This window comes from Rhinoderma darwinii, chromosome 13, assembly GCF_050947455.1.
Source record: "Rhinoderma darwinii isolate aRhiDar2 chromosome 13, aRhiDar2.hap1, whole genome shotgun sequence".
Taxonomy (NCBI): Eukaryota; Metazoa; Chordata; class Amphibia; order Anura; family Rhinodermatidae; genus Rhinoderma; species Rhinoderma darwinii.
In genome coordinates, this window is record NC_134699.1 from 19,231,536 (window position 1) to 19,249,828 (window position 18,293).

General features: G+C 45.6%; 1 protein-coding gene across 3 annotated transcripts; it reads right to left on the reverse strand.

The window, feature by feature from the left end:
- Positions 1-852: 852 nt before the first annotated feature.
- On the reverse strand, positions 853-14,310 carry LOC142666108 (nucleolar transcription factor 1-B-like). 3 transcript variants are annotated; one of them, XM_075846037.1, is made up of 8 exons: positions 14,195-14,310; positions 11,686-11,782; positions 11,405-11,580; positions 10,931-11,014; positions 1,844-1,999; positions 1,608-1,672; positions 1,412-1,527; positions 853-1,053 (listed from the first exon to the last, which is right to left on the reverse strand). In XM_075846037.1, the coding sequence occupies exons 2-8, from the start codon at positions 11,741-11,743 to the stop codon at positions 1,046-1,048; spliced, it is 663 nt and encodes a 220-aa protein (XP_075702152.1). In that variant the 5' UTR covers positions 11,744-11,782; positions 14,195-14,310; the 3' UTR covers positions 853-1,045. The 3 variants fall into 3 exon arrangements, with proteins under 3 accessions (XP_075702152.1, XP_075702153.1, XP_075702154.1); XM_075846038.1 differs by lacking the exon at positions 14,195-14,310 and adding an exon at positions 13,580-13,742; XM_075846039.1 differs by lacking the exon at positions 14,195-14,310 and adding an exon at positions 13,476-13,533.
- Positions 14,311-18,293: the final 3,983 nt, after the last annotated feature.

An 18,293-nucleotide genomic window follows, 5' to 3' on the forward strand; every position in this document is an offset into this window, starting at 1 on the left:
GGCATTCACTACAGGCAGACCTCAGGGCCTTTATTAGGCCCCCGCCTGCGGTAGAAGACAGACACTCGGCGATCTTGCTCGCTATTGAGTGCCGCATCTGAGGGGTTAAACGGGAGAAATCGATACTTCTATCCATCTCACCCGGTCGAGCAGTGATGCCCCCAGCCACCCCTGATAGCAGGGAGATTTAACGGCTCCCTGCTGTTTATTTATTCTGATGCAGCGCCGTAAAAAGTCATATGCATCAGAATAAAGCCCATTAGTGGCCGCCGTGAAAAGGTGTATTGGCGGTCACTAACTGGTTAAATGAACATTCCAGACAAGACAAATCCATTGTATCATGCCTAGTGCAGGGTGAGGGGGCAGGGCCTGAAACAGGGATTCTTTGTTTTGTTGACTCCGTGTCATGCTCCACCCTCTCAAGCCCTGTAGTAGGAAAATCACATTATCAGTTTCCCAAAGAGTTCCTTAAATTAAAAAAAAAACAAAAAAAACAAAACACAACCGGAAAAAGGATCTGAGTGAAAATGTAAGACTATCAAAAGGGGTTGTCCTTAGAAACAGCGCCACTCTTGTAAATGAATTGTGCCTGGAATTGCACGTAAGCCCGATTCACTTGACCTGCAATACCAGAAACAGCCTCTGGACAAGAATAGAGCTGTTTTTGGAAGAAAGCAGCCAGGTTTTCCTAATCTCAAACACACCCCTGTAAGTTAATAAAGCATTCTTTATAGGAAAGTGGGTAAAAAAAATTACTTTCGTCCTTTCATTTTTTTCTTCTTCGCATTAGAAAAATAGTGCATTAGCACAAAAAAACATTAAAAAAACAAAAACATGGTCGAAAAGATCCGCTTGAGGTTCTCAATACTTGTATTACATGATACCATGGGTTCTACAGATGGTCTTTTTCTAAAATATGCTGTAAGTGATGGTAGCATTACGTAGGTTTTCCCATGCTTTGAATGATGGGCTTGGTTAGATGGGCATCTGAGTTTCATTGTAGACATCTTGACCTTCTTCTTCTAGATTGACAGAAGCATCATCTTCATTCAGCTGAAAAGATTGTAGGAGCATTAACACGGGCAATGGGAAAGTGATGGCTAGGACATACTTGATCACCCACTACTGGTGCTGGTTAACACCACCACCCACTAAACCACCTGAGACAGGAGGACTTGGTCTTGTTTGCCCCCCAGGAACTTGTTTGGCAACATTGTTTGACCTGTAACCACCCATTCAAATAAGGGATCAACAAACCTTCTCTGGGCCCCGTTCTCTCTCCAGGGGCCCCATAGCAGCCACATCTATAGTGTGCACACCCTAGGATCCATGGTCATGCTACATGAGATGTTTAATAACTAGAAATGTTCTACCTTCTCAGCACACATATATAAAATAGTTGTGCTCCAACCTATTTTAGAAGATCTCTTCCTCTTACGCTTGCCCCGCGGCTGTTGAGGGGGGGTCTTGGGTGTTTCGGTGGTATCAGATTTCTTTGAATATGGCAGGAGATCTGGGTGCGCCTCTCTGTGGACATAAATGAGGACTACATTGAAGCAACTAATGATAAAGACTTAATCATCAGTAGATATGGCTACATGACCCACCTGAATTTCGCCAGGTTCTTCTGATAATCTTCCCTCTCATTCTGGAAATCCTGAATATATTTTGCCTGAAAAGGAAACCAGATGGACATATTGGGTCAAACTACACAGAATCAAACTCATCCATGTTCTGTTGTTGGCTCTTCAAGGTTTCTCCACTCGACCTACTCCACTTCACCACCTATCTTCTCATCTAGGAATCCCATTTGTGCCCAAAATACCGTCTTCTCATACATTACCTTCTTTGAATCTGTTAACTCTTTATACTTTATGGACAGGATCTTGGTTAGGTCCAGGTTGCTCATCTCTGGATGAAGCTTAGCATAGCTTGCCTTCTCCTCCAAGAAGAAGCGGAAATAGGGTGCGAGGGGCTTCTTGGGAAACTCTGGGTGTCTCTAAAGAAAAAAAAAGTAATATGAAAGGACAACAAGCTGGTGAATATGACTTAAATTTGGCAAGTCACCATCAGTACAGAGTAGGGATGTCACGATACCAGAATTTGGACGTCGATACCGATATTTGTCGTAGTATTGCGATTTCTATACCAAAACGATATTTTACCAAACGGAATAATAATAATAAAAAAAGAAGTTCTTCCATTTTCTGATGTGAGGCGCGAGGTGTGATGATGAATTTCACCTCCATGTGCCTCACATTAATAGTAATTAACCCCATCATGTTTCTCAGTCATAATGGGTTAATATGTAAGGTACATGATGGGGTTAATTACTATTAACGTGAGGCACATGGAGGTTAAATTCATCATCACACCTCGTGCCTCACAATAAGTGATAGAAAGCAGTTATGTTATTATTTTACAGCGTACACACCAACGCAAAAAAATTGTTGTCAGGTTATTACGGCCGCGCCAATACCGAATATGTGTATATTTTATGTATTGAGACTTTATTTTAATGTTTATTGTATGATAGGTGTTTTTTTATTTTATTTAATATTACTCTGTTTTTACTTTAACCCCTTCCTGACATATGACATACAGTTACGTCTTAGCCGTTAAGGGGAAGTATGGAGCGGGCTCACACAGTGAGCTCGCTCCATACGATGTCGGTGTTGGCTGTGTGTTACAGCCAACACTTCAGAGTAACAAGCGGCATCGCGCGCGATCCCGCTGGTTTAACTAGTTAAATGCCGCGGTCAATACCGACCGCAGCATTTAAATAGTGAGAAAGAGGGGGGCGACCCCATCTAACAGCTCATCGCGCCCCCCGCAACGCAATCGCCTCTGGCAGGGCTTAAAGAGGCTCTGTCACCAGATTTTGCAACCCCTACCTGCTATTGCAGCAGATCGGCGCTGCAATGTAGATTACAGTAACGTTTTTATTTTAAAAAAACAAGCATTTTTGGCAAAGTTATGACAATTTTTGTATTTATGCAAATGAGGCTTGCAAAAGTCCAACTGGGCGTGTTTACAGTAAAAGTACAATTATTCTGCCTGTATAAACGTTTAAAATAAATATTTATTGAATTTATTATTAAAATTAGTAGGGCACAGAGTGCCAAAAGATCCAGGTACAGGCGTTGGCAACCAGATCAAAAACGCACAATAAAGTGTATGTGAAATCGACAGTCAGCGTGCACTCATTCACAAGTGACTGAGAAGTCAGATGTTGTTTATCACAAAACCAATTTAAATGTGCTGGCAAATATTAGTGTAGTCTGATTGCCACAGATTCACAGGCACACTTCCCAACGCGTTTCTGCACCACATAGGGGAGCGTCCTCAGGGGTACGAGTTGCCTGATTATTCTCGTATTATTCAAGAAGTGCCGGTCAGCTGATATTCAGCTGTTCAATTCGTGTAACGGCGCATACGAGACACTGATAGCGGTCCAGCGCGCCGAGGAAACTCAGAAGCTTTAACAGCCCAAGCCCCACCTACCATGCATTGCGTAATGCCGGGCCGATCCAATGGGCGAGTGAGACGTCTACAAGCGACGCCCACCCACAGGTCGGCTCCCTGGTAACCACGCAGCCAATGGGATAGATGCATAAAGCATCATTAGTAACAAGGGGGAGCTACAGGCGGCCAAACATACAACGCCGATGGCACCATCAAAACGGACGCCATGTAGATTAGGAGATCGGAGGAGCAAATAAACAAAGCCACAGTCACAAAATGCAGTGTCGATGGCCCATTGTGTAAAGAGCACAGCACATCGAAGGTGTAATAGTGAAATGGAAGGCACTGCCACAATGCGGTAGAAGGCAAATAAAGATCAGTAGTGGGTATACATAGATGTCAGAAGTTACAGTATAGGACAGATGGGCTAGGTGGGCGCAGAATATTACAGGAAGGTAAGATATAGACTCGTTAAGGCCCAGTGGTTTGATGGTTTGCATCCTGAAAATCCACTGGGCCTCCTTCTGCAGAATAAGTCTATCCCAGTCTCCTCCCCTAACAGGCGGTTTGACATTTTCCATCCCTTGGAATTTGATAGCAGAGGAATCTCCCAGATGACATCTCACTATGAGTCGGCGTCTATAAAATGTTTACTGCCTGAAGATAGAACGATTAAAATTAAATTTATTAAATTGTTTCATTAAAATGAGCCATCTTAGCCCTAAATACAATGTGAACAGGCTCAGATAAGGTGGTCAGTAATGAGGAGAGGTGTGCTGATGTGATAGTATAGTTGCACACACCAAACACCTCCTCACCCCTAACGATATATTCTACTGGCACACCTCACTGACAGACAATCCAACGCGTTTCAGTGCCACATGTATAAGTGACACATCATCAGGGATTATCAATTCTTTTCGATGTAGTGTGTTATTTCACTGTTAATTAAGCCGGCTAGCACAATTGTGTGCTTGTTATACCTCCCGGCGCGTGTACGACACTAATGCACTGGCCGCACACGTGCCGAGCCTCCTTTCTAGCCACCAATCAGCTTAGTTAGGGACGCAAAGCGTCCTATGTTGCCATGGAGATCCAAAAGGCGGACGAAATCTCACATAAAGGATCCAATACCGCAGTGCACATATCTCTCAGCAGAAAAAACAAACAAACAAAGACACCCGAAAGTATCAAAGACATCATCAGATAGTATCTACATTTGCTAACGATACATGATCCCAACGATCCCAGAACAGCAAGGCACAAACCTTCATGTTACTACACACTGGAGTCGCCGGGATCACCCGGACCAACCTACAAGACACAAAGTGTAACAGCTACAAATGCCCGAGACATTCAGTATCAGGCACCAACCCGCACTATGCTCATACATTGCCGACCCTCCCAAACAGTCATCTTGAGGGCTTGACCAAAATAACTATCAACGTCCCAGGCACCACTGGGGATCGAAAAGCAAATGCAAAGCCCCTGCAACGAATAACGCAGTGCAACAAACGAGAAGAGAACCGTCAAGCAAAAGACGCATGACTCCATTTATTACCCAAAAACATCTTAGAGCATTTCGCTTTGTACCGGAAAAAGCAGATATACATAAACACCCACACAGGGAAATGGGTCTTAAACATGTAGAAATTCGTTTACAGGAAACACGCATATGAGATCTGCTCGTTGAGGCCTTGGGGACAGATAGTCTGTAAGCGGTGGATCCACTGCGCTTCTTTTTGCATGATCCTCCTATCTAAATCACCGCCTCTCAGTGTCTGTCTAATACATTCCACCCCTTGAAATTTAAGGCACGAGGGGTCACCTTTATGACGCTCCCAGACATGACGGGAAACCGAGGTATCTTCTTGTCGCCTAACGTCACCAATATGCTCCCTAATCCTCCTTCTGAATTCCCTTATCGTTTTCCCTACATATTGCATTGTACAATCACAGGTGATCAAGTAGACCAACCCCCTTGTTTTGCAATTCATGTAAGACCTGTTTTCAAAGCTCTTCCCTGTGATGGTACTAGTGAATTCACTGCTACAGAGTACTGACGCACAGGCCTTGCAGGACCCGCATCTGTAGCTACCCTTTAGACTCTGATTTAGCCATGTACCGACTGGCTCCTGAGTATTTAAATGGCTATGCACTAGCCGATCTTTCACATTACGTCCACGTCTATACGTAATTAGAGGGGATTTTCCCACAAGGTCACCAATGTCCGGATCCGCTTGCAGAATGCCCCAATATCGTTGTAAAATGCATCGAACCTCAACACTGGCCGAATCAAAAGTGCCGATAACTCTAGCTGTTTCCTCCTCCACTTTCTTTGGTTTAGGGTTGAGTAAATCATCCCGATTTCTGCCTAGGGCATCCTGATAAGCCTCTTTTAGTACCTGTCTCGGATATCCACGACACCGAAACCTATTTTCTAGTTCGCGTGCCGAAATCTTATAGTCGGATATAGTTGAACAATTGCGGCGTACCCTCAGATATTGGCCCTTTGGAATACCACGTCTCAGACTTAAGGGGTGACAACTTTCCCATCTCAGGAGACTATTTGTAGCAGTAGATTTTCTATACACGTTGGTCTGTATAGCTCCTGAAGGTGTCTTTTGGATCAACACATCAAGGAATGTGATCTTATTCTCATTTATCTCATGCGTGAAAAAAAGGCCTAAATTGTTCACATTAAGAATCCCCACAAACTCAACGAACTCAGCCTTAGTTCCCTTCCACAATATCAGAATATCGTCTATGAAACGAATCCATAGAAGCATACAAGAGGTCCATTTTTCCATTAGTTCAGTGAAGACACATTCTTTTTCCCACCAACCCAAAAATAGGTTGGCATATGTGGGAGCACAAGGACTCCCCATAGCCACCCCTTTGAGCTGGTGGTAGATCTTCTGATCAAATAAAAAGAAATTGTGCTCCAATATGAATCTCAATAATGAAATCACAAATTCATTGTGGGCCTTAAAGTGTGTACCTTTTCCTCTCAAAAAATATTGGATGGCACAACATCCGAGTTCATGAGGAATCGAGCTGTACAATGCCTCCACATCAAATGAAGCAAGAAACACATCCTGATCAAGACGGATGCCCTCCAATTTCCTCAGGGCATCCATAGTATCCCTCACATAAGAGGGTAATGATAATACAAAGGGTCTCAATATCTGATCCAAATATACACTTACATTTTGCGTCAAACTATCTATCCCAGATACAATTGGGCGACCTTTCAGGGGTGTCGTCCCCTTGTGGACTTTGGGTAAACTGTAAAATGTTGCCACCTGCGGAAATTCCATTAACATGAATTTGAATTCTTTCTCACTGATCAAATTGAGAATTTTAGCTGGGTCAAGAATGTCCTTAAGCTGACTCTTGAAAATCCTAGTGGGGTCAGACTCCAAAACCCTATAGCACTGTTGGTCATGCAAAATATGAAGACACATTCTCTTGTAGCGGCTGCGATCCATAACCACGATATTGCCGCCTTTATCGGACTGCTTTATGACAATCGTGTCATCAGATTCAAGAGATCGCAGACCAGCCATCTCCTCCTTGGTTGCATTAAAATGACCAATCTTCAAGTCATCAAGTGACTTGAGCTGGTCTTCAACAACCTTTACAAAGACATCTATGGGTGTATTATCATTTAAAGGTGCAAATTTGGTAGAAGGCGCCCTCAGATCTGTAAATGGGCCTTCACCAATTTCTCTTTGACCTTCCTCCCATAATCCCTCCAATAGTCTGAGGTCTGGCAGGTCATCCTCCACTATGCCCAACTCAAGACATTTACGTCGATCGTGTGTCTTAAAAAATTTTTTCCATTTTCATTTTCGAGCAAATAGGTTTAGATCCTTAACCCAAGTGAATAAGTTGAATTTATTTGTAGGGACGAATGACAGACCCCTTCTGAGGATACCAATTTCCTCACTATTAAGCACTCGGGAGGATAAATTAATGACCTGGGACTCATCCTCCTCAGATCTGGACCTACAGCCTATATGTCCCTTCTGTCCCTCAAGAGATAGTCCGAGATGGGATGGCTTTTGGCTAAAAAACCACCTCCACGACTTTGTCCTTTACCTCTCCCTCTTCCCCTCAGATTAGCCCGGGTGGGATAACGACTCTGGTCCATCCCTCCCCGTTGTCGCCTAAACTGAATTCTCCCCTGCTCAGAGTCAGAGTATTCCTGCTCTGACGATGAAATGTCAGTTTCAGGTTCGAGAGTCACATTAGATTTTGTGCTATAATCAAAGATTCTTCCCTCTTTAAAATCAAGCGTATCACGAACAAATTGGTAGTGCTTTGCGTCCCTAACTAAGCTGATTGGTGGCTAGAAAGGAGGCTCGGCACTCAGCCTGCAACGTCATTTTTTTGACGTGGTTACTGCGGGTTGGTGCCTGGCCCAAGCCACGTCAGCACAGTGGGTGGGCCTAGGCCTGTCAAATAGACCGGAACTTCGCCGGCGCGTGTGCGGCCAGTGCATTAGTGTCGTACACGCGCCGGGAGGTATAACAAGCACACAATTGTGCTAGCCGGCTTAATTAACAGTGAAATAACACACTACATCGAAAAGAATTGATAATCCCTGATGATGTGTCACTTATACATGTGGCACTGAAACGCGTTGGATTGTCTGTCAGTCAGTGAGGTGTGCCAGTAGAATATATCGTTAGGGGTGAGGAGGTGTTTGGTGTGTGCAACTATACTATCACATCAGCACACCTCTCCTCATTACTGACCACCTTATCTGAGCCTGTTCACATTGTATTTAGGGCTAAGATGGCTCATTTTAATGAAACAATTTAATAAATTTAATTTTAATCGTTCTATCTTCAGGCAGTAAAAATAGTTAATCTAAGGAACGGAATACTCTATCAGTGTGCCTATTAAGGCGTCTATAAAATGCACACATGATGGTGATGCGTTGCGATGATGTAATCACGCACGCACTCCACGTGTCACATGACACCCACATCATGTGATGAGATACCCTGGATAATCGCGGTCATGACGCCGGAAAATGACGGAGATACTCTCAGGTAATATCCTGCAGCTGAGCACAACATTTCCCAATTGGGTAGTAGATAGGATAAGTAGGAAGTGGAGACCAGTTAGTGCGACCCCCAGACGAAGGCGGGAGCCGAAACGCGCGTCGGGGCAGGTCGCCATTCCTTGAGATACAGCATCATGGGTCAGTAGTCCACCTCTGTTCAGATTGTTCATTGCTTGCACTTTGCACTTTACTAAAAATGGAATAGTGGTAGGGGGGTCTCTACTTGCCCTTAGACTGATACTGTTAATAGTACATTTCTCATACCTTTAGAATCAGACACATCTATGGTTCAAGCAATCATGTTGCACTATGCACTTTCTTTATGATACTGCACACCAATGAATATATTGACACGTAATGGTTATGTGAAATCTTATGAGTAATCATCTCATGTTTTGGTGCTCTTTTTGTCTGTCATCTGTGGTGTTTCATTTTTAAAATAGTTTATGTGATAATAACTTTTTAGACTTTGTCAAATAAAGTACATGTTTTATATTTTGACTTAAAGACTCCATGCATTCTTCTTTTTTGGTACAATATTTATAAGGAGTACAGTCGTGTTATGTGGGGAAAATGTTTATGTCTAAATGATGTATGTACATACCCTATGGATAGGTTCTACTAATACATTAGTATTGCAGTATATCGTGCAAGCGATCTAACGATCGCTGGTTGAAGTCCCCTGGGGGGGGGGGGGGGGACTAATAAAAAATAGTAAAAATTAGTTAAATAAAGTTTTGTGTAAAAAAATAAATAAAATTATATATATATATATATATATTAAAAATAAAAAAAACCTTTTCCCATTTTCCCCCTAGAGCATAGTAAAAGAATAAATAAACATAATTGGTATCGCTGCGTCCGTAAAAGTCTGAACTATTACAATATATCATTATGTAACCCGCACGGTGAACGTCGTAAAAGAAAAAAAAATTGTAAACGCCAGAATCTCTATTTTCTAGTCCCCTAATCTCCCACAAAAAAATGAAATAAGTGATCAAACGGTCGCATGTACACCAAAATGGTATTATTAAAAACTACAGCTTATCCTGCAAAAAATAAGCCCTCGTACCACTTAATCGAAGGAAAAATAAAAAAAAGTTATGGCTCTCGGAATTTGGCGACGCAAAATAAATTTTCTTTTTTACACTTAGGTTTCTACTTGTGAAAGTAGTAAAATATAGAAAAAACTATATATATTTGGTATCGCCATAATCGTATTGACCAGCAGAATAAAAGATTAACATGTTGTTTTAATTGCACAGTGAATTCCGTAAAAAAGATAACCATGGAGGAATCGCTGTTTTTTTTTCTACCCCACAAATAATTTTTGACCAGTTTCCTAGTACATTATACGGCAAAATAAATGGTGCTACGAAAAACTAAAACTCGGCCCGCAAAATTCAAGACCTCATAGTGCTGTATCAACGGAAAAATAAAGACGCTATGGCTTCTGGAATGTGGGGAGGAAAAAAATGCAAGTGAAAATCTGACAGTTGTTTACGACGGGAAGGGGTTAATGTCCTGGCATATATCTATATACGGATAGTGCACAGGCAGTTGTTAGGACATACCTCAGTATGTCCCAACAGGAAATATGGTAAGACAACCCTGGGGTCCTTCAATGGACCCTGGGCTATGCCCATATATGTTATGTCCCTCTATCGAGTCAAGGGGCATCCCCCACTTCTCATTTTCCCCTGAGTGCTGTAGTCAGCTTTGATCGCAGCATTCAGGGGAATAACGGCGAAGATTAGAGGTTTCGCTGATCTCTACCGTTATAGAGCGGGGCTGCGGCTGTGTAATACAACCATTGCGCCGCTCCTGACAGTAAGTGCGCGGTCAGCCTGAGATTACGGGGCCGGCGCTGCACCAATGAGCGGTGGTTCAGGCACTGAACACAGAACATGGGGCTGTTTTGCAGTACGTCCGCCATGTTCGGTCTTCAGTGCCGGCGATCATTAGTGCAGCGCCAGCCGCATCGCCTCATCCTGACAGCGCGCACTGGTCAGGACTCCGGAGCGGGGCAATGGCTGTTACACACATGTATTACACACCCACAGCCCCGCTCTCATACATTCATGTGTTACAATGCTCAGATGTGCGGTCGCACAGCCGGTTATCGAAATACATGGGATAACGGTAATGAAACGTTTGGGGTGCACGGTATCAAAACTGTATCGATGCATCGTGCGTCCCTAGTACAGAGTTTGAGGACCTTTCTGTGATTGCTTTGGCTCATGGACTCACATGGCTGTTTGGAGTTGGAAAATGAAATCATGAGCTGAATCATCATGTATGTGTGACGGATGTACTACCCACCAGCACGGAGCGCCAAGCTAAGACTATCCCAATAAGCCCACAATAGCCACAAGCAGCGCTACTGACCTTCAGCCTCTTTCCTTTATATGGATACCTCACAAGTTCTTCTGCATCTTCAAGAACTTCTGTGAGAGTCCGGAACTTCCTGACCTAAAAGAAATACAGGGTTAGCAACAATGTTGGTTAGTAAATTTCTTGCAGATAACATACTAACAAGTTTGACGAGCATTGCTCCAGAAAATACAGGATGTTTAGTTCATAAAAAAGGTGGGCGACTATGACCATGATCACCGATGAAGTTCTCAAGCTTTCCCAGACTCCTGGAGACACCTTTGTGTCAAACTATTCTTCGGTCCAACCACTGGTATTATAGGAGGTCATGTAGTGGGGGTAATAGTGCCCTCAGCTTGAGGACTACTAGAAGAAGTGTACCATGGTCTTGGATACTGGTAGACTCCGTGATGTTGGAAGCTTCTAATGGATAGGTGGCACGCCAAGGGAATTAAGCATAGTACCACATGAGTTCGCTCCACATCTCACCTCAGTTGTGATCTCTAGCCACTTTTTACGACACATTTCCCCTGTATAGGTCTTGAAGGCCAGCTTATTCCAGTCCAGATGAGACACCGTGGATTTGCATTTTAAATGGTCCTTGGCGGGCAAGATGGTCTTCATGGTTTCCAGGAGAATAAGCGTGTCCTCTTGAGACCAGATATCTGTGAAGGAACAGAGACAAAGTATGTATTGAGGCTGGACAGGAGAGTCTTCCTGTAGAGAACTGTAGGACAAGCTGAGGGTCAAAGCCAAAGCCCACTCCTTACATTGATCACTTGGTGCAGTCATGGCGCTTGTTTCTTCGTTGCCTGCTGCTCCGTTCATGCTCTGCCAGGTAGATACTTAGCACCCGTCCAGGAGACTCTAAAATGGAAGATGCCAGGTTAGGAGGGGGGGGGGATGTAATAACAGCAATTTTGGCATATTACAAACACTATCTACATGTACCAGCCCAAGTAACATGGAGGACCTACCACCCTCCATCATAGGACAGGGCACCCTCTGCAGGTTACACCTAGGAACCTCTACGTAGTAGACCATTCATCTACATGTAACAGAATATATGACATTATGTGTGGGGTGCACTGTGTTTTCAGGGGCTATTGGCTCAATGACCATGGCTCTGCTGGCTGCCAATGAATATTGTTATAAAAGGGGTGTATTCAGTACCAGACAATGATAGGAGTGATTATCAGTCATGTTTTACAAGGGGTAGGTGGGTTTTCAAGGACCTTTCATGGTGAAATATCTTGTCCCAATGAGAACTTCTATCAGAAATGCTTGGAGATCTCCAACAAGCTGGATATGCCATTGTTTTCTCAGGAGATGGAAGGACTGGAAGTTGGCGGCACAACAGAAAGTCTGATAACAGAAGAGATGTCCGACATCTGGCACACATGAGATAGTGTGGCCAACAGTTGTCAGCCTTGATGCCCCCAATAACAAGCATGGAATAGAATGTAAATGCACAAACTCACAGCTCATTGCACCCAACCCTGAATAACATCCAGTATGTCTACAATATAGAGATTCAGGGCTGCATGTCAGCTACAAGTACCTATAGGATATACAGTGGGTGCAGTGAGGTATAAGTATGTGCCCCCCTCCTCCGGTGTCTCTATATTGTACAGTGAGGTATAAGTATGTGCCCCCTCGTCCGGTATGTCTATATTGTACAGTGAGGTATAAGTATGTGCCCCCCTCCTCCGGTATACCTATATTATACAGTGGGTGCAGTGAGGTATAAGTATGTGCCCCCTCCTCCGCTATCTCTATATTGTACAGTGGGTGCAGGGAAGTCGCACTGGTAGCTGTAGATTTCCCGGGGGACCCCCTCTCCACAAGTACAGGTTGAGGCCTCCTCCACCTGCGGGGGGCTCCGGCCGCCACCTCTTCCTTAGGCCTCATGCCCACAGTTTTTTCCTTCAGGGTGCTATAAATTTATTTCAGAGATAGCACCCTGACCCATTCATTTCAATGGGCCCATGACCACTTCCGTTATTTTCATGGATCCGTTGTTCGATTCCATCAAAAGTGGAGCATGTCCTACTTTTGTCAGTGATCACATTACTGTGGGGCCACAGAAGTTAATGGGTCCGTGAAAAAACACAGACGGCACAAGGAAGTTTTCCGTGTGCCGTCCGTTTTTGATCGATTCGTTGTCCTAGCAACTATGGGTGTATCCTGGGACAAGTTCAAATGAAGTTTGGAACGGAGTACACACGGATACCAAAACTGACACACGGATTCGTGAAAAACGGCCGTGAAAACAGTGATCGAAGTGTACATGACGCCTTAGTACCCGCCCAGCACAGGGAGGAGACGGGATCCGGAACACAACAGCGCGGGGCGGATCTTCAATCCACTGACCACGGACGGTACGCATAGCGCCGGAGATCGTCCTATGAATCTCCCTCTGAACCCCTGGTCGCGTACCCCGCCCGCCCCGGCTCCCCACCTCCTCCACCCGGGAGCACCTTATGGAGTCACCCAAAATTAGCGACGCGTCCCCGAAGACAACGCAAGCGGCCACCCCCGCCCGATCTCCGCCACTCACCCAGTGACCCTTCTCCTGACGCTGTCGAGCGCGTCCCCAGCCGCGCACCACGTGTCCCCTCCGGAAAGCCCGCACCGGACGATCCTCGTGTCTCCCCGCCTCACCTGCACTGCAGTCCCGGCTGAGAGACCTCGTGGTACCGGAGTCCCCTCCTCTCCCGGAGCTGCTGCTCGTTGTGATGAGACGCGCGGCTCCCGGCTCTCTGCTGTGGCTCCTCCGACCTTCTTGTTCTCCCCCAGCTGCTCGGCCTCACCTTCCGGCCGCAGGGAGGAGGAGGAGCCGCAGGAGAGAGACCTCACCAGACCCAGCGCGGAACTAGCAGCCTGGCCGAGAAAAACAAGAGGCTCCCGAGGCAGCAGCTACAGGAGGAGGAGGGGAGACGCTGACCGTAGTAATGTGATCAGATCTTTCCCGTCCAACAATAAATAATGACCCCACTGAACGATCTAAGATCGCCCGACGCATGATAAAATCAAAGTCATCGTGTGAACGGGGAGCGGAATGAGGGGCGAAGTGTACCCAGAAAAGATGCACAAAAGCCGGGTACGAGAAAGCGACTACACCCGGTCTCTGGAGGTGATATCGATGATCACGTCTTCCCGGCTCCCAGCAGCGGTCACCCTGCCACGTGTGTCAACACCCCGGAGCACGCGGTGTTCTGCGGATCATCCGTCCAGTTCTCCCCGGATCCCAGAGCCGGCGGCGCCCTCCGAACTTACCCTCTGCTCGTCTTCTCCAAGGACAAAAAGCGCTGCCGGAGCTCAACGTGAGGATCTCGGAGAGAAAGCAACTGCAGCAGCCGCTGGGTAATGGCGAGAGCTCCGGGGGCGGGGCGCTGCCTCCTCCCACCAGGGTTTCCTTTCTCACTTCCAGTAGTCTCGGCAGTGTTCCCCTTCTCACTTCCAGTAGCCACCGCAGTGTTCCCCTTCTCACTTCCAGTAGCCACCGCAGTGTTCCCCTTCTCACTTCCAGTAGTCACAGCAGTTTCCCTTCTTACTTTCAATAGTCACAGCTTTGTTCCCCTTCTCACTTCCAGTAGCCACAGTATTGTTCCCCTTATCACTTCCAATAGTCACAATAGTGTTCCCCTTCTCACTTCCAGTAGTCACAGCAGTGTTCCCCTTCTCTCTTCCAGTAGTCACAGCAGTGTTCCCCTTCTCTCTTCCAGTAGTCACAGCAGTGTTCCCCTTCTCTCTTCCAGTAGTCACAGCAGTGTTCCCCTTCTCTCTTCCAGTAGTCACAGCATTGTTCCCCTTCTTACTTCAGTAGTCATAGCAGTGTCCCTCTTCTTTCTTCCAGTAGTCACAGCAGTGTTCCCTTTCTCTCTTCCAGTAGTCAAAGCAGTGTTCCCTTTCTCTCTTCCAGTAGTCAAAGCAGTGTTCCCCTTCCCTTCTTCCAGTAGTCACAGCAGTGTTCCCCTTCTTTCTTCCAGTAGTCACAGCAGTGTTCCCCTTCTTACTTCCAATAGTCACAGCAGTATTTCCCTTCTTACTTCCAATAGTCGCAGCAGTGTTCTCCTTCTTGCTTCCAGTAGTCTCAGCAGTGTTCCCCTTCTCACTTCCAGTAGTCACAGCAGAGTTTCCCTTCTTACTTCTATTAGTCACAGCAGTGTTCCCCTTCTTACTTCTATTAGTCACAGCAGTGTTCCCCTTCTTACTTCCAATAGTCACAGAAGTGTTTCTCTTCTTACTTCCATTAGTTGCGGCAGTGTTCCCATTCTCATTTCCAGTAGTCACTGCAGTGTTCCCCTTATTACTTCCAGTAGTCATAGCAATGTTCCCCTTCTCTCTTCCAGTAGTCACAGCAGTGTTCCCCTTCTCTCTTCCAGTAGTCACAGCAGTGTTCCCCTTCTCTCTTCCAGTAGTCACAGCAGTGTTCCCCTTCTCTCTTCCAGTAGTCACAGCAGTGTTCCCCATCTTTCTTCTAGTAGTCACAGCAGTGTTCCCCTTCTCTCTTCCAGTAGTCACAGCAGTGTTCCCCTTCTCACTTCCAGTAGTCACAGTAGTTTCCCTTCTTACTTTCATAAGTCACAGCAGAGTTCCCCTTCTCATTTCCAGTAGTCACGGCCGTGTTCCCCTTCTTTCTTCCAGTAGTCACAGCAGTATTCCCCTACTCTCTTCCAGTACTCACAGCAGTGTCCCCTTCTTTCTTCCAGTAGTCATACCAGTGTTCCCCTCCTCTCTTCCAGTAGTCACAGCAGTGTTCCCCATCTTACTTTCATTAGTCATAGCAGTGTTCCCCTTCTCACATCCAGTAGTCACAGCAGAGTTTCCCTTCTTACTTCTATTAGTCACAGCAGTGTTCCCTTTCTTACTTCCAATAGTCACAGAAGTGTTTCTCTTCTTACTTCCATTAGTTGCGGCAGTGTTCCCATTCTCATTTCCAGTAGTCACTGCAGTGTTCCCCTTCTCATTTCCAGTAGTCACAGCAGTGTTCCCCTTATTACTTCCAGTAGTCATAGCAGTGTTTCCCATCTTTCTTCCAGTAGTCACAGCAGTGTTCCCCTTCTCTCTTCCAGTAGTCACAGCAGTGTTCCCCATCTTTCTTCCTGTAGTCACAGCAGTGTTCCCCTTCTCTCTTCCAGTAGTCACAGCAGTGTTCCCCATCTTTCTTCTAGTAGTCACAGCAGTGTTCCCCTTCTCTCTTCCAGTAGTCACAGCAGTGTTCCCCTTCTCACTTCCAGTAGTCACAGTAGTTTCCCTTCTTACTTTCATTAGTCACAGCAGAGTTCCCCTTCTCATTTCCAGTAGTCACGGCCGTGTTCCCCTTCTTTCTTCCAGTAGTCACAGCAGTATTCCCCTACTCTCTTCCAGTACTCACAGCAGTGTCCCCTTCTTTCTTCCAGTAGTCATACCAGTGTTCCCCTCCTCTCTTCCAGTAGTCACAGCAGTGTTCCCCATCTTACTTTCATTAGTCATAGCAGTGTTCCTCTTCTTACTTCCAGTAGTCCCAGCAGTGTTTCTCTTCTCACTTCCAGTAGTCACAGCAGTGTTCCCCTTCTTACTTCCATTAGTCGTGGCAGTGTTCCCATTCTCACTTGCAGTAATCACAGCAGTATCTCCCTTCTCATTTCCAGTAGTCACGGCCGTGCTCCCCTTCTTTCTTCCAATAGTCACAGCAGCATTCCCTTCACATTTCCAGTAGTTACAGCAGTGTTCCCCCTTCTCATTTCCAGTAGTCACAGCAGTGTTCCCCTACTTACTTCCAGTAGTCATAGCAGTGTTCCCCTTCTCTCTTCCAGTAGTCACAGCAGTGTTCCCCTTCTCTCTTCCAGTAGTCACAGCAGTGTTCCCCTTCTTTCTTCCAGTAGTCACAGCAGTGTCCCCCTTCTTCCATTAGTCACAGCAGTGTACCCCTTCTTACTTCCAATAGTCACAGCAGTGTTCCCCTTCTCTCTTCCAGTAGTCACAGCAGTTTTCCCCTTCTCACTTCCAGTAGTCACAGCAGTGTTCCCCTTCTTTCTTCCAGTAGTCACAGCAGTGTTCCCTTTCTCTCTTCCAGTAGTCACAGCATTGTTCCCCTTCTCTCTTCCAGTAGTCATAGCATTGTTCCCATTCTCAATTCCAGTAAACATAGCAGTGTTCCCCTTCAAACTTTCAGTAGTCACAGCAGTGTTTCTCTTCTCACTTCCAGTAGTCACAGCAGTGTTCCCCTTCTTACTTCCATTAGTCGTGGCAGTGTTCCCCTTCTCACTTGCAGTAATCACAGCAGTGTCTCCCTTCTCATTTCCAGTAGTCACGGCCGTGCTCCCCTTCTTTCTTCCAATAGTCACAGCAGTATTCCCTTCACATTTCCAGTAGTTACAGCAGTGTTCCCCCTTCTCATTTCCAGTAGTCACAGCAGTGTTCCCCTACTTACTTCCAGTAGTCATAGCAGTGTTCCCCTTCTCTCTTCCAGTAGTCACAGCAGTGTTCCCCTTCTCTCTTCCAGTAGTCACAGCAGTGTTCCCCTTCTTTCTTCCAGTAGTCACAGCAGTGTCCCCCTTCTTCCATTAGTCACAGCAGTGTTCCCCTTCTTACTTCCAATAGTCACAGCAGTGTTCCCCTTCTCTCTTCCAGTAGTCACAGCAATGTTCCCCTTCTCTATTCCAGTAGTCACAGCAGTTTTCCCCTTCTCACGTCCAGTAGTCACAGCAGTGTTCCCCTTCTTTCTTCCAGTAGTCACAGCAGTGTTCCCTTTCTCTCTTCCAGTAGTCACAGCATTGTTCCCCTTCTCTCTTCCAGTAGTCATAGCAGTGATCCCCTTCTCAATTCCAGTAGACATAGCAGTGTTTCCCTTCTCACTTCCATTAGTTGCAGCAGTGTTCCCCTTCTTTCTTCCAGTAGTCACAGCAGTGTTCCCTTCTTTCCTCCAGTAGTCACAGCAGTGTTCCCTTCTTGCTTCCAATAGTCACAGCAGTGTTCCCCTTCTTGCTTCCAGTAGTCACAGCAGTGTTCCCTTCTTTCCTCCAGTAGTCACAGCAGTGTTCCCTTCTTGCTTCCAATAGTCACAGCAGTGTTCCCCTTCTTGCTTCCAATAGTCACTGCCGTGTTCCCCTGCTTTCTTCCAGTAGTCACAGCAGTATTCCCCTTCTCATTTCCAGTAGTTGTAATAGTATTTATTGTGGAAGGGGAAAGAAGGGAAAGACTTGTGGTTCAATTGAACAATAGAAAAAATAATAAACTTTATTTATAAACAAATATTATGAATATTTAAAATTATCCAACGCAGGTCCAATTGTATTGTAGTGCAGATGACCCCCAATCCTACACTATTAAAGGACACAATTTGCCTCATAAATTGTATGTTATTCAATGTTGTTATCTGGCAGTGAATTAG